At 56.5% G+C, this 15,713-nt stretch overlaps 1 protein-coding gene across 2 annotated transcripts; it reads right to left on the minus strand.

Annotated features, from left to right (window-relative positions):
- Positions 1 to 4,395: 4,395 nt before the first annotated feature.
- Positions 4,396 to 13,066, minus strand: B4GALT7 (beta-1,4-galactosyltransferase 7). Of its 2 annotated transcripts, XM_072840578.1 has the most exons (7): positions 12,914 to 13,064; positions 11,109 to 11,270; positions 9,223 to 9,585; positions 6,408 to 6,633; positions 5,505 to 5,588; positions 5,192 to 5,296; positions 4,396 to 4,796 (listed from the first exon to the last, which is right to left on the minus strand). In XM_072840578.1, exons 1-7 carry the CDS (start codon positions 12,961 to 12,963, stop codon positions 4,641 to 4,643), a joined length of 1,146 nt encoding a protein of 381 aa, XP_072696679.1. In that variant the 5' UTR covers positions 12,964 to 13,064; the 3' UTR covers positions 4,396 to 4,640. The 2 variants fall into 2 exon arrangements, with proteins under 2 accessions (XP_072696679.1, XP_072696681.1); XM_072840580.1 differs by lacking the exon at positions 11,109 to 11,270 and having other exon boundaries at positions 12,914 to 13,066.
- Between the last annotated feature and the right edge of the window lie 2,647 nt (positions 13,067 to 15,713).

Genomic DNA, 15,713 nt, shown 5'->3' on the forward strand with positions numbered 1-15,713 from the left:
TATATGAGAAGAAATACCTCTGGTCATCTGAATGACCAAATCATAATGATCCCAAATAATAAATCATAATATCCCAAGCCCTTAACATACGAGTCATAGTTATTTTATTTTATTTATTTTATTTTAGTCATAGTTATTTTATTTTTTTTTTATTTTTTATTTTTTTATTTTTTTTTTTTTAGTCATAGTTATTTTAAATGTCCTGTCTGTAATCCCCAAATCTGTGTCATACCTGAGTTTGGTTCTGATTCTTGCTCTTCTGTTCTGTTTGGTTTTTTTCCCCCTTGCCTCTTAGCATGGCTTGTAGTGTGTGATTTATTGGGTAAAGGGACTGGTATTTATAAACAGAACTTTAATATGAGGTTTGATGTTAGTCTGGCTAGGAGTTGGATTGGTTTAATGTTTCCTGTAGATTTAGGTGCCAGTGGCTCTAAGTTTTTTTTTTTTTTTTTTAAGATTTTATTTATTTATTCATGAGAGACCCAGAGAGAGAGGCAGAGACACAGGCAGAGGAAGAAGCAGGCTCCATGCAGGGAGCCCGATGTGGGACTCAATCCCAGGACCCCAGGATCACGACCTGAGCCAAAGGGAGATGCTCAACTGCTGAGCCACCCAGGTGTCCCCAGTTTTTTTCTAAGTTCTTATAGTGTCTTTGTTTTCCTCTGTTGTCTTTGTGTCCCAGAATTTTTTTTTTTTTTTTTAGATTTTATTTATTTATTCATGAGAGATACTCAGAGAGGCAGAGGGAGAAGCAGACTCCCTGCGAGGAGCCCGATGCAGGACTTGATTCTAGGACCCTGGGATCATGCCCTAAGTGGAAGGCAGATGCTCAATGGCTGAGCCACCCAGGTGCCCCCCAGAATTTCTTTTTAAAGAGTCTGTGCCCGGAAGCTCTTGCAGCTGTAAACTGCTATCGTCCTGGCGGAGCCCTGGTGACTTGGTGGCACGGGCTTTAGGAAGTGTTTTCTAATTTTATGATGAAATCTCAGTATTAAGTGGGTGTGTATCCCTAGGCTGTGACCTTTCCTGAAGTCTCAGCCTTGTCCCCTCTTCCTTTGGTGAGGCAGAAAAGCTAGCGGGAACTGGGGTTGGGTAATATCTTACCATCCACTAACCCTGCGTGAGGAAAGACATCAGGCCAGAAAAGTGGTTGTTTTCCTGTTGAGATTTGTTCCGTTGTAAGGGTGGGGTGGGGAGTGCCTGACCTCCAGGCCCGTTACAGGTGGAAACTGAAAGTGAAGTTGCTTTTCCTTTGGTTTGTCCTTAAAACAAATGCCCCAAGGTATGAGGGCTGAGCTTGACTAAAAGAGGCAGGTGGCCATCTGTTTGGCCTTTTGGGCCAGAATGTGCAGGGAGGCAGACCCTCCAGGAAGGAAGGCCAATGGCGTGCCCTGCTCCTGGCTCCTGCAGACCCTGGGGGACCCCACTTCTTTCGCCTCCTGCCTCAGCCTGGCCTTATCACATTTTGTTCAGCCTGAGCTCTCCCTGCCCCTCCCCCCTGGCCCAGCACCCCAGGGATCTTTCTGTAAGGCAGACCTGACCATGCGGCTCCCCACTCAGAAAAGCTCTGCACCCATGGAATAATGTGCATGTTGCTGTGTGGCCTTCACAGATCCTCATGGCTGAGCTTTGCCTTCCTTCTGCTGCCCACCTCCTGCCTATCCTGCATTAGGGTACTGGAGACACCCTGAACCGCTTCCAGGTCCCTCAACATGACACGCTGTCTCCGGGGTCTCTGCCCTGCACCTGCTGATCCCTCTGGAACCTTTCCCCGTCATCATGACTGCAATGTGACTCCACCAGCAAGATCCTGGCTCCTTGGGGAGGCCTTCTGCAAGCCTCTGGCCCACTCCTCAGGCACAGTGCTGTGCTGTGAATCCCACTGATGCCCCAAGGGGCCCCTCCAGGCTGAATCCCTACCTTACTCCAGGCAGAGGAGGCACGGGGGGGGGGGGGGGGGGCACAGACACTTCCTATCTCCCCCAGGCTCTGCTTTGTCCCAGAGGTGGGAAGGGCACCAGACTGCATTGGCTAACCCTCCCATTGGCTCCCTCCGGCTGGGGAGGAAAGGTCTGCAGGGGAAGGAACATTTGTGTATTGACACCTGCTGTACAGACCAGGGATGAAGGAATTTGGCTCTGAAGCTAAAGTCTTGGGGTCCAGATCCCAAGCTCCACCATGTATTCTGCTCTCTGAACTTGGCAAGCCACTCACCTCTGTTTCACCAGCCTCGTGTATTGGACAGGTTCATGCAGGGACCTAGCTGAGGGAGAGAGAGGCCTCCTGAATGCAATGCATGTACATGGTAAAAGCTCAACAAGTGCTAGGTGTTATTAGAGCCACCATGCTGGCCACACGCCATGCCACCTGCTGTTGTGTCCTGGGTCCACTTCGTCCTCTGTCCTGGACCCATTTGCTACCCTGGGTGGCAAGACAAGGGTGTCAGTTCCCCTCTGCGGAGCAGGCCGCCGAGGTGCTGTGGGAGTGGCAGGGCTGTCTGCTTCCTCCCCTGGCCAGCCACCGCTCGGACCTCTCCTCCTCTCCTGGAGTGGCTGAGGGAGGCCCCCGGCTGGCAGGGAGGCTGCACATTTAGGCTGTGTCAGGCCTGGCCTGCGGTGTCCACAGGCTTCTTGAAGGAGGTGGTGGCAGTGGCCATGGTGGAGGGGCCACGTGGTTGGAGCTGTGCCCCAGCTCCATTCTACTCCCTCCATGCAGGTGGCAAGGAGGGAGCTCCCCATTCTTTAGGGTGTGGCTACATACTAAGGGAGTACAGAGCTGGGGGGCTTTGATGGCACACTCATTCTCACCAGCTCCAAAGAGGCTGGCGTTCTGCCTCCAGGTTACAGAAGTCCTAAGATGATGCAGCCAGGGTTGTCCAGAAACTGGCACACAGGGAGTGCTTCATTCCCCTCTCCTAGGTCTCAAGTTGAGAAAGTCCCTCCCACCACCCTTGCACTATAATCGCAGCATGTTTGCCCCTCATTTTACAAAGTAAAGCTGAATTACTGCAAGAGGTCAGTTTAGGATAACAAGGACCCTGTTATACATCTGAAGAGATACATTGCACTCTTTCACACTGTGCTCGGTGGTACAGTGCACAACCCACACAACTGCACACAGCAGCCCAAATCATCCTCAGAAGAGGTCGTCTTTTTGGAGCACAGCTGTTGAATCCAGTCTCCTGAACTGAGATGTCCATCCTGTCTTCTAGCATTTCAGGTGTTCTGTTTATTGTTACACAAACCAATCTTAACTGGTTCCAAGACTTCTCTGACTTCTGGCCCAAACCTTTGGCAGTCAGATGCCTTGAAGGAGTGATCGACCTTGCAGATCACCTCATCTCCCACTCTCATTGGCCCCAGCCTTCCTTTCAGGTTATTCCTCCAAGGTCACTCCCCAATTCCATGGTCTCCCCTGGCTCCCCTCCTTCATCTCTCCTGGACATTGTGTGATCAGTGGTAATCTGTTCTAATGCTGTGGCAACACTCCAGGATTCTTCTGCTTCTCATCTTCTTCCGCCCGCCCCAGAAATGTGGTCCTCCCACCCTCAAGCTATGGCCAGTTCCTTGCTGGCACATTCTGCACCTACCCTGAGTCCAGTCCATGGCTCTATTTCTGTCCATCCCAGTGTAGCAGGATGCAGCACCCGCCCCCCCCGCGCCCAGAGCTGGAGACCATCAGAGTGTGGGGGATCAGACCACCCAGACCCTGCCCTCTGGCTTCTTTCTCACCAGAGCTGCTCCTGGCCTTGGTGTCTCCAGGCCTGCCCCAACCCCCTGCCAGCTTATCACTAAGAGAGGTGCCATTTTGCCCCCTCCCCTTCCACTCAGTCACTCAGTCACAGGTGACAAACTGGTGGTCCGCAGCACATTTTGTTTGGCCTGCCATACTTTCCCAAGGTTTCGATTATGTGCTATCATATAGAAATTAACCCATTTCTGGGACGCCTGGGTGGCTCAACAGTTGAGCCTCTGCCTTGGGCTCAGGGCGTGATCCCAGGGTCCTGGGATGGAGTCCCGCATCAGGATCCCCATGGGGAGCCTGCTTCTCCCTCTGCCTGTGCCTCTCTCTGTGTCTCTAATAAATAAATAAAATCTTAAAAAAAATAGAAATTAACTGATTTCACGTAAGAATCCAGAATCCTAGTTTCTTTTGAAAAAAAAAAAAAAAATCAAGATCCAGCAACACTAGGCCCCCATCCCTGCACGGTGACACCCAGTGACAGCGGGTCTTGGCAGTTCCCTTTTGGTAGAACTCGCACACGGGTGTCTGTCTGCAGTTTTAACCTTCTGGGTGTTCTTGGCCATGCGCGGCGGCAGCAGCGGAGGTGGCGTGGCTGCTGCCGACGTGGTCCTGGGAAAGGAACGGAAAGCCATCAAGTCTGAACACGCAAAGGAGGGTACAGCAGGGCAGCAGGAAGGGGCGGGCGCTCCAGCCTCTCCCCATCACTGTTTATTGCTAGCAACTCATCTGGGTGCCCATGCGTGTCCTGTCCCGGCTCAGGCCTGCCTCAGGACATTGGGGGCGCTGGGCTGCTGCAAACCTTGGTTGTCCTCCTGGTGTGGGAACCTGGGTCTGATGTCCTGAGCCTGAGGAGCAGTGTGGCCTTGGGGCACAGGCTTCCTTCCTGTCAGGCTGGCTCAGCCAAAGGTGCACCAGGGGGTGGCAGCCTTGTCACAGTCCAACAGGATGTTAAGAACGGTGCAGGGGGCCCCGGCCACTGACAGGGCTGTGCGGGAATCCACGTGGTACTTCACGGTGCTCAGGCCTCCCTCCCGGTCTACCTTGAATTGCTCCTGGGAAGGAAAAGGGGGAGATGGCGCGGCTCAGAGCTTTGTGGCTGCTCTCTGGCCCCAACTGTACCCCCAAGTAAGCAGGAGAGAAGGACCAGTCTGGCTTCTAAAAGAGAAGCCCTTTGCAGGATGGTGGTTCCTGTGTCACAGGTCACCCACAGCGGGGTCCTGCCCCCGCCTGCCTGGACCCCAAAGTGTCTGCTGACCCATGGTGCCCAGAAGCATGTGGAAGCCACCAGAGCGGGGCACAGTGTCCCGGCAGAATGCTCAGGGCCTGACCTGGGCCAAGCGGGGTAGCCCAGGGCCAGCTGGGCCTGAGGACAGTGTGGTAAGAGGCTTGGCTCTGCTTCTTCCCCACATAACACCGATCTGTCCCCAGGCAGGGGACCAGTCAGCACCTGTTTTTGAGCTGCGATGCGTTTCTGGTCCCTCTTCCGCCAGGCGGGGTCATGCAGGTGGCGAAATGTCTTGTACCCGGTTGTGATTCCCGAAGGGCGGAAAAGCTAAGAAGGTCAAAGGAAGTTGGGTCAGGCCGCCCTCCTGGAGCCCTGGCCCTCACCACTAGTCTTCTGGGATCCCCGCTGGCCCCAGCACCAGGCTGCAGGCAGGGAGCAACCTCCAAGCCCAGGGAACTGCATCGGAGGGCAGAGAAGGGAACCTCAGGGCAGCCCCAAATGCTGAGGAGGTGGGGGGCCCTGCAGAGGGCATTACCTGCAGCCCGGCCCCTTTGATGCGCCGGTAGAACTCATCATCTTCACGGCCCCAGCCCCAGAAGCGGTTGGACATCCCGTTGCACTGACACAGAGACAGGGAACATCACTTGCCCCATCCTTGCTGGGGCGCTCTCCGGTCTCCTAGCACTTGGGAGTGGGCCAAAGCCTCCTGCTCGTCCTCTGCTGGAGGCCCTCATGGGCACCTGGGTGCCTTCGGTGCCTGCTGCTGTGGCACTGCAGAATGACCACCACAGCCCAGTCCCTCTGCCTGTTCTGATGGGGTCCTGAACTTGGGTGAGATTGCCGGTTTCTCAAAAATGTCTGACTGGCGGGAGGACACCTCTTGGGGGAGATGGTGACGGGCAGAAGCAGCACCTCTGGCGTGGCCTCTGCATGCCTCATACCCCCATTTCTCCCCGGGGAGGCTCTGCCTTGATGTCCTTCCATGGGGAGAGGGATGCTGGGGCTCTGTGGCAGACAGCTCTGTTTGCCACTAGATTTGGGGCTTTGTTTACATAAAGCTGGCTTCAGTCACAGCCTGGAGAGAGGGACAGGAGGCAGGGGTCTAAGTCATTTGATCACCTTGGATGTCTGGAAGTAAACCCCCTCTGGAGAAAGCCACATGGCAGTTGAAATGGCATCCCGGGGACACTGTCTGAGAGGCTGGGTCAGCCACACCTGAAGCCAGCCCCTGCCCCTGCCCAGACTGGTCCACTTTGAGAGCCTACGAATCCCAAGTCTTGTGAAGCCAGCTTGTACAGAATCCTCCCTGACGGACTCACTCGGCCCTGCTCCTGGGCTCCCGTGATGGGCCTGGGCAGGACTCCTCCATCTGCTGGGTCCCCAAGACTGCTGTGGCTCCTGCCAACGCCCCTGCCCCCCGAGCCGCGTGGGGCCTCACCAGCTGGTAGTGCTGCTTAGAAAGCAGCAGGATCCCGCCCACGTAGGTCTTGTAGTGGTAGAGTGGGTGCAGCTCCGGGGAAGCCACATGGAAGGGCCCGGCCTCAGGGAAGCCATAGTCCAGCTCCTCGTTGAGGGGGAGCAGGTCCACGTCGTGCATGGCGATGTAGTCCGTGCTGTTGCTGCTCTCCAGGAAGCCCACATTGATGAGGGCTGCCCGGTTGAACCTGCACAGGGAGGCCAGGGCTGAGCTGGGGCCGGGGGCAGTGAGCTCGTTCTCCCCACACTGAGTGAGATTCTGCCCTCTGTGGTACTCAGCCCCTGGCACCTGTCGGGCCCCCCTGCCTGATGCTGACTCCCCTGTGGGGCTGCCCTCCACTCGTCTCACAAATGTCTACCGAGCACCTGCTATGTGCCAGAAACCGTCTGGGTCACTGGAGTCACGGCACTGACAAATCAGAGCCCTGCCCTCCAGGAGCTGACATTCTAACGAGAAGAGACACAGATCAGTAAATATGTACCCAGCCAGGCCATTCCTCCATGGAGAAAAGAAGAGTAGGGCGAGGAGGGGAGAGCATGCTGGGGTTGGGGTGGGGCAGGGGGGGTGGTCAGCGAGGGCCTGGGGAATGGGGTAGCATGCGAAGGCCTGAGGGAATGAGCCAGAAGGGCGTAAGTAGAATGGGGCTCTGAGCAGAGGTGAGAGCAGCCACCAAGGTCCGAGGCAGGAACAGATGCCACGATGGTCAAAGCAGAGGGACCCAGGAGGGCTTAAGGGATGCAGTCGGCAGGGGCTGCAACCCAGATTAAGATGCAGGAGCCACTGCAGGCCTTCAAGCAGAGGCAGGACACGCTGTGACCTTGGGTGTCACAGGATTGCTGTAGCTGGGGTGTTGAGGTGGGAGAGTCAGGGGTGGAAGTGGGGAGTCGGGCTGGGAGGCTACCACACTAATATAGTCAGGAGATACTGGTAATTTAGCTCAGGGAGGTGGTGAGAAGTGGGCAGATTCTAGATGTATTCTGAGAGATGGGATGCGTTGTGTGAGGGAAGAGAGGAGCAGCCATCTCCTGAAACGGGGAAGGGGGTGGGTAGGAAATCAGAAATAGTTTTGATCACATGAAGCTTGGGATACCCAAGACCCCCAGATGGAGGTTGACACAGGTGGTTGGTTGCACGCACGGGTCTGGAGGTCAGGAGAGAGGTCTGGGCTGGGAACACAGACTCAGGGGTCAGCAGGGTATGGATGGGGTCTAATGCCAGGAGATGGGATGACATCCCCAGGGAGTGACTGGAGCCAGAGAAGAGGATGCCCAAGCACTGAGCCCCAAGAACACCAGGGCCGAGACGTCAGGGAGGTGAGGCAGAACCAGCAAAGGGCGTGGTGTAGGGCAGTGAGGAAGGACAAGCAGACTGCTCTCAGAAGCCAACCAGAGGTGTTTTAAGAAGGAAGAAGTAACCCAGTTGGCAAATGCAAATGCTGAGGGGGTGAGGAGAGGTGGGGAGATGTGGGGGGCGGTGAGTGGGATGAAGGCTGAGAACAGGGCTTGGGTTAATGCAGTGGGCTCACTGATGATGTGAGCCTTTTTAGTGTCACGATGGGGGTAAAGGTCTGGGTGGAACAGGTTCCGGAGAGACTGAGAGTGGGGAGTTCTGCTATAAAGGGGAGCAGAGAAAAGCAGGTGATGGGAGGTCATGGGGTCTTTTTTCTTTTTTTCTTTGGAAGGGAGCTATTTCAGTGCGTTTGCTAATGCGAATGCTCCAGGAGAGAAGAAAAATGGATTATGTGGGAGATAAAGGAGCCGGGGCTGGGGAGCCACAGTGAGAAGGGGGTCCAGGGCCCGAGCGGAAGAGCTGGCCCTGCAGGCGCTGGGACAGGGCATCCCCAGCATGGCGGGAGCCTCGTCCGCCTGCAAGGAGGCTGGTGGGCACTTGGGCATGCTCTCTTCCAAGCTGGTTGTTTTCTCAAACAGGAAGCAGTCACCAGCCGAGGCGGAGGAAAAGGCGATGCAGAGAAAGGGTGCAAAGCTGCCTCACAGAGGGGCAGGCAGCAGGCCAGGGGAACGCAAGGCTTCCCGGCAGGCCTGCGGGGCTTCCAGGCCAGGGCTCAGGGCTAGGGGGACGAGTGAGCAAAGTCTCCAACTACATCCAGCCACCCAGGTGCAGGTGTGGAGCTGTGCCCGGGGCCGATGCTAATGGTGGACCACGGAATCCAAGCTGGGGGAGGAGGAAGTGAGGACCAGGAGGGTGGGCCATGAAAACTGGGAGAACTGTGGCCTGAAGGGCTGGGGGTGAACCTGTCTCCCAGCAGAGCAAGGTGGAGGGAAAGGAGGTGGAGGTAGGGTGGGAGACATGTGGACGGGCTGGTGGGAGGGAGCAGTGCGGGAAAGGGCAGGGATCTCAGGGTAACACCAGACTGTGAACTACTTCCAGGCGGTGCTCTTGACCTGCTCTTGACCCTCCGTCTCCCTGGCCCTGCAGCCAATCTACTAGAAAGCTCTGTGTGCGCCCTCTCCCCATTACATCTCTCCACCCGTGGGGCCCCAGAGCCAAGACACCGGCCCCTCCCCCACCCAGCGGGTCTCCCCACCCCTTCTGTCTGGGTAAAAGGGATTCCTTTTTCAAAACAGATATCAGATCAGGATCCTCCTTAGCTCTAAACCCTGCTGTCAAATTAACGTCACACCGGTGAGAAGGGTTTACCGCTCCCCGCTCCTGCCACTGCCCAGGGATGGGGAGGGAAGCCCTTTGGGAGGCCAGAGGCCCACTGGGCACTGCCCCCCCGTGGGAAGGGGAGGAATCCGGCGGGGAGAGGCCCTACCGGAAGTGGTCCACCTGGTTGAGCACATAGATGTGGTGCGGGATCTTCTTCCTGCTCAGGAAGCGGTGCAGGTGTGGCACGAAGACCAGGAGCTCCTCGAAGCGCTCGCGGAAGGGCACCAGCACGGCCAGGCGGTGGGGACCCCAGGACGCGTCTTCGGCCCAGCGCTCGGGCGGCGGCTCCGGGGGGCAGGCCCGGGGTGGGCCCGGGGTCTCCTGCCCTTGTCCCCTGGCTACCCGGGTCACGTCCCCGGAGCAGCTGAGCTGCAGCCAGAGCAGGGAGAGGAAGCCCAGGGAGAGACAGGCCACGAAGAGGTGGAAGACGGAGCATTTCCGGGGGAGGCCGCCGGGGACCAGCCTGGACCTGGGACAAGAGCCGGGACAGGGTCAGAAGGGCGGGTGGAGCCGGGGCCCACTGATAGGCCCTCCTCCGGCCTCCCCGGGAGTGGGGCACACAGGACGGGTCTGCCCCAAGCGCCTGTGAGTTAGTGCAGAAGCCGCTCCAGTGATTTTGGTCATGCTGCTACCTACCACGCATCAGAGTCCTGCTCCCTGCTCCTCGCCTAGCCTGCGTCACCCCACTCCCAGGAAGCCATCCCACCCCAGGGAGGAGCTGCCCCAGTTCCTTCACACCCCCTTACTTTCTGTTTGTGGATGCAGGGCAGATGGAGAGCTGCTGGAGGACAGGGATGAGACTCGTCCTTGGCACCTGCCCGTTCCCAGGACAATGGCTGAAGGTCCAGAACCAGAGCCCGTGGCAGGAACAGGAGCCCCCTCCCCCCCTGCAGATCCCACCCACTGCCTTCCAACCCCCTTCCCCTGTCAGTTGGCCCCCAGCTGAAACCTTGGCTTCAGCCCGCTGCTCACGCCAGAAAGGTCCCCATGGCGGCCCCGTGCTGACATCAGTCCCAGGGAAAAGACCTACGTTGACTCTGGGAAGATTGAATCTGCCCTCTAAAACCCGCAAGGCCCAAACTGACAGTGGCAGTTCACTGAACGGGTCTCAAAAAGCTTTGGTCCAAGGTGCAGCCCATGTGATAAGTGATGAGAGCTGGGAGAGGGAAAGGACGAGGGCCGGGTATGGAGCCCAGGGCAGGTGTAGCTCGGACACAGGGAGTGCTGGCAGAGGCTGCCCTCCGGGTCAGGAGGTGGGATTCACCTGATTGCTTTGCAGAGGAGCGTGAAGGAGCCGAACAATCTCAGGAAAAGAAAGAGTTCTCTACCTACACTCCCTGAAATAACCTGCAGAACGCTTGGCTTTCTAGCCTCCAGTGAGGTATAGCAGGTGGTATTGATTCGTCCCCCACCTGCTCCCTACCACTCAGACGGCGTGTACGGGGTAACCCAGGGCTTCCGCCACTCACCATTTTCCCTCCTGTGCCAGCGCTCACTCGGCCTGCCACTTCTGCCTGCAGTGCTCTTCCTCAGCTCATCTTCCTGGAAGCCCCCCTCTCATCTCTCAGGGTCAAACTCCTATGTATGGCCAGCTCGGTCCCTCCGCCTCAACTCCAATGCCAGCACCAGCACTGCCCACCCCTCTGCATGCACACAAATGGATACACGTGCCCCCTCCGTGGCCTCTGGTCCTTTCCTCTTTGAAACACTTAGAGTTCTGAAGTCACTTGTGTCCCTGCTCATCTTCTCTGTGCGTAATCGGTTCCTGCCTGTGGCCCCAGTTTAGACAGCAGAGGGCTTGCTAAGTTGAGTTACAGGAAGGTTCAAGCAGTCAGGGGCATGCTTTGAGTCACACACCACAGCCACACCAACTCCTGACTTCCTCTAGAGCATAACTGCCAACCTGGAAGCCAGCACCCCGGAAGGAAGCCAGGGCCCCCACACAGCAGAGAGGTGGCCAGGTAAGGCACCCTGACAAGGCTGCTGACTTACCCCCCATTGTCCTGTGGTGGGGGTTTCCGCTGGGGAGGAGGGGAGCCCAATCCTGCCAGTGGCCTGGGAAGGCTGGAACCTCTACAGATTCTCTCTCGCCCTCGGGCCTCTTTCTGGGGGTGGGATGGAGACCCGGGATATGGACATGAGGAAACATCCCACCTTCAGGAAAAGAAGCAGTGACCGTTATCCAGGGGTGTGGCACGGACTGGGCATTCTGTGCAGTTTCACATGCTGTTCCTTCAGTCCAGCTTCTCTTTCAGGATCAGGTTCTCATGGGCAATCTTATCCTGGGCTCTAAGGGCCCAAATGGCTGAGCAACTAAATTTGGAGCCAAATCTCAAGTCCTCAGGATAGCAGACACTGAAAACACTCCTGGTGCCACCTGGTGGCAGACTCCAGACCTGCAGTCCCAGGTGCTCCCAGGCCAGGGCACCCTGCTATGATGGGGTAGACCAGATGAGGCTTTGTCTTCATCAACCTGTGCCTGAGGCTAGAGAAGGCAGATTCCAATCCAGGCAGGCTGGCCCCAGAGCCAGCACTCTTAATTGCCACACTGGCCCGTATCTGTTGCATGGACTTTTGCCCTGTGTCCAAAGCAGGAATTGACATGGGTAACTTTTTGGGGGGAACACATGTACATTCCAAAGGTTTATTATAGGAAGGGATCAAAGAATGGAAGTTCTCCTCCATCACCTTCCTTTTCCTCCCTTACACAAATCTTAGTGGTACAAGTTTGAATATCAGCCGCTCTGGTCACAGCACCTCCCAACTGCAAAGGGAACTAGAAGACACCTCCTTCTGTGCCAGGCACAGTGTCAAGAGTTTTACATTCGTGGTCTCTTTTACTCCTCACCCAGCCCTGCAGAGTACATATTATGATCCCTGTTTCAGAGGTGGAAAAGCTGAGGTCAGAAAGACTAAGTGATCTGTTTCTGGTCACATGGCCCATAAAGAGGACTCCCGCCCAGGGCTGACTCCACGGTCCAGGCTTTCCTTCTATTAGATTCCTGTCTTCCTCCTTCCACACTGTCGGAAAAATCCCTCCAAACCAAAGAGTGGTGCCCACTATATTCCAGAATCTTTGGCACCTGGTAAACCCAAGAGTCCTACAGGGAAATGTCATTCGCTGGATAGGTGGAGACCCGCTCTCCTGTTTGGGGTGAGAAGACTTGGGGGGGCACATCTGAAGATTGAAGTGTGGCTGTCCCCCCAAATCTAGGTGGGCAAAGAGCTCCCCTGCCCCCCCCACCCCCCGCCCCATTCTGCTTTGGTGGAAACATCATTGGCTAAGGTCTGGACCAAGCTCGCACCCAACACCGGGAGCGGGACCCGCTCGGGTCCAGCTGCACCGGAAATGAACCAGATTCCGCGTGCCGAGCGCCTAGTCCGTGGCCGCAGGGTTCGGCCGGGGAAGAGGCTGGGGCGGCGCGAGGCCCGCAGGGTCCCGGGTTCGCGCAGGCCAGGGCAAGGGGCCAGCGGCAGACGGAAGGGCAGACCCAGTGGGGAGGTCACTGCGGCCGGAGACCGCGCGGAGACAGACGCCGGTGCAGAAACACGGACACGGAGGCCTCCACCGAGGACAGGGGCTCGCAGGGGGCGGTCACCGGAGAGACGCGGAGACCCGCGCGGGGGGACGGCGCCCCGCAGACACAGACACACAGGGACCCCCGGAGAGAACCACAGACCCTCAGGAAGCCCCGCAGGCGGGGACGCGACGGCCTCGGGCTCCGGGCTCCCGCGGGGCGGCCCGGGAAGGATCGGCGCCCGGGAGGACGGGGCCCGGGCCGGCCGCCGCCGCTCACCTGCCGTCCTCCCAGGGCAAGGGCGCCGCTTTCCTCCGGGAGGGGAACATCGTGGGGGGAGGTGGCGGCGCATGGGACTCGAGCTCCCAGCCCGGCCGGCCGGGCCTCCCGGGCCTACGCGGCGCCTCCGCCTCCCGCCCCGCCCCGCCCCGGCCGGTCCGCCCCGCCCCCCGGTCCGCCGGGTCCGCCGCTCCAGCCGCGCCGTCCGCTCCCCGGAGCCGTCTCCGGAAAGGTTCCGCGTGCGAGGCCCGCCCCGGCGCCCCAGCGCCGCCCGCCAGCCCGAGAGCCCAGAGCGAGCGCAAGGCACCGGGCCGGCGTTGGACCGGCGACACTCCAGCCTTCCACACCAGCGCTCCGGGACGGTGCGCATCCTCCTCCTCCTCCTCTTCCCGGCCCCGCGGGGAGGCGCCTGCTTCCTCCGCTGCACGCGGGGCTGGGGCGAGGCCGGGCTCGGGGCTGAGCCTCCGCCCGGGCAGTGCCCAAGGACTCGCGAGGAGCCAGGCCGCAGAGACACCCTCGCCGCACGGGAAACCCCCCTCCGCCAGTTCAGCTGCGTGCGGGGCCAAGGCACCATCTCCCTGCATCTGCTTCCTCACTTGAGCGTATAAATAGTTTATCTACTTGGTTGCTGCGGTGCGAAAACCGCAAACACTTGGTAGGCTGCTGGGCACATAGCTCTCGGTCACTGGCGGCTGTTAGCCGCTTTGCTGGAGCTGAGGTAAGCACGGAAGAGGGAGTAAGATAAGTTTTTTAAAAAGATTTTATTTATTTATTCATGAGGGACATACAGGCAGAGACATAGGCAGAGGGAGAAGCGGGCTCCCTCCGGGGAGCCGGATGTGAGACTCGATCCCAGGACCCCAGGATCACGTCTGAGCCAAAGGCGTGGGCCACCCAGGTGCCCCTAAGATTTCGTATGTCTGCCCTGGCACAGTGGGAGCTTGCCTGGATGGCCCAGCCTCCCACCTAGGAAAAGACAGTAACAGAGTCCTTCCGCTTAATCTCCCCTGCTCTTCAGGCAAATGTAAAGTTCTCTAATAAATAGCTAACATCTATTGAGTTCTGACTATGTGCCAGTCATTGTTCTAAATTCTTTACTGCTATTTTGTCATTCAGTCCTTATGGGCAATGACCTTACTATGCCCACTTGAAAGACCGGGGCACAGAGACGCAGTTCAGGGTGTAAACCAAAACGCATTGGTTGCACAGTCTGTGGTCTCAACCACTGTGCTTGCAAAAGGACTTTCCTTAGGTGACAAATGTGATCATCCCCAGCAGCTCCCTTTCTCCCTTACACCTGGTGTACAACCCACCAGGGACCTTGCTGAACTCTGCCTCTGCCCTGCACTCTAGAACAGAACCATGGCAAATGCAGCCTAGCTTTGGCTGATGATAAAGGCAAGGCTGATTGACCCCTTGCAGAGACCAGCCAGGTCAGGCCAAAAATGGAAGCAGGAAGGGTGGCATTAGGACCTGAGAGTATAAGCCCATCTAAAGGGGACACCTACCATTTGGTCCAGTTCATTGTCCATCACAATGAAGCCCAACTGGCATCAGATCTGTCTCAAGAAATCAGATTTCAGGGGCGTCTGGGCGGCTCTGTCGGTTAAGTGTCTGTCTTCAGCTCAGGTTGTGATCTCTGAGTCCTGGGATAGAGCTCTCCCTCTCCTGCCCCTCCCTCAGCTCATGCTCAGTCTCTCAAATAAATAAAATCGTTTAAAAAAAAATAAGATTTTGGGCAGCCCGGGTGGCTCAGCGGTTTAGCGCCGCCTTAGGCCCAGGACCTGATCCTGGAGACTGGGGATCGAGTCCCGCGTCCGGCTCCCTGCATGGAGCCTGCTTATCCCTCTGCCTGTGTGCCTCTATCTCTCATGGACAAATAGATAAAAAAAATCTTTAAAAAAAATAAGATTTCACATAAAAATCCTATCTTAAACAGTGACACCCACAATCATGTTGATAAGCATCCTAGATAGGATGGGATGACAATGGCACATTTCTGATCTTTCAAAAAACTCAGGACTCCTGTCTAATCATGAGAAAAACCAACACATCCCAACTGAAGGAAATTCTACAAAAAACCTGAATAGTACTCCTAAAAATTGTCAAGGTAATAAAAAACAAGGAAAGTCTGAGAAAGTCACAGCCAAGAAGGGACTAAATGTGATGTGGTGCCCTGGATAGGATCCTGGAACAGAAAAAGGGCATTAGGTGATGGCTAAGGAAATTTGCATTTGGTATGGACTTTAAAAATAATGTATCGCTAGTGTTTAACAAATGTATCATGCTAATGCAAGGCATTAGTAATGGGGGGGAACTATTATTACAATTTTTCTGTAATTACAAAGCTGTTTTTAGAAAGCGTTTTTATTTATTTTTAATTTTTATTATTTATTTATTTATTTATTATTTATTTATTTATTTTATTTATGATAGTCACAGAGAGAGAGAGAGAGAGGCAGAGACACAGACAGAGGGAGAAGCAGGCTCCATGCACCGGGAGCCCGATGTGGGATTCGATCCTGGGTCTCCAGGATCGCGCCCTGGGCCAAAGGCAGGCGCCAAACCGCTGTGCCACCCAGGGATCCCTATTTTTAATTTTTAAAAAGATTTTATTCATTCATGAGAGACACACAAAGAGAGGGGCAGAGGCACAGGCAGAGGGAGAAGCAGGCTCCATGCAGGGAGCCCGATGTGGGACTCGATCCTGGGTCTCCAGGATCACACCCTGGGCTGAAGGCAGGGGCTCAACTGCTGAGCCACCCAGGCGTCCCCAAATGTCTTCTAATTCTGACCAACC

This window comes from Canis lupus, chromosome 10 (assembly GCF_048164855.1).
Source record: "Canis lupus baileyi chromosome 10, mCanLup2.hap1, whole genome shotgun sequence".
NCBI lineage: Eukaryota > Metazoa > Chordata > Mammalia > Carnivora > Canidae > Canis > Canis lupus.

Bases quoted from the DNA above. Each gene is read 5' to 3' on its own strand.
- B4GALT7 (XM_072840578.1), bottom strand. From the start codon at position 12,963: ATGTTCCCCTCCCGGAGGAAAGCGGCGCCCTTGCCCTGGGAGGACGGC. The intron at 6,634-9,222 runs GTAGGGCCTCTC...CTCCCTGTGCAG, and splicing joins AACCAGGTGGACCACTTCCG to GTTCAACCGGGCAGCCCTCA. The intron at 5,589-6,407 runs GTGAGGCCCCAC...TCTCTGTGTCAG, and splicing joins CTAAGCAGCACTACCAGCTG to TGCAACGGGATGTCCAACCG.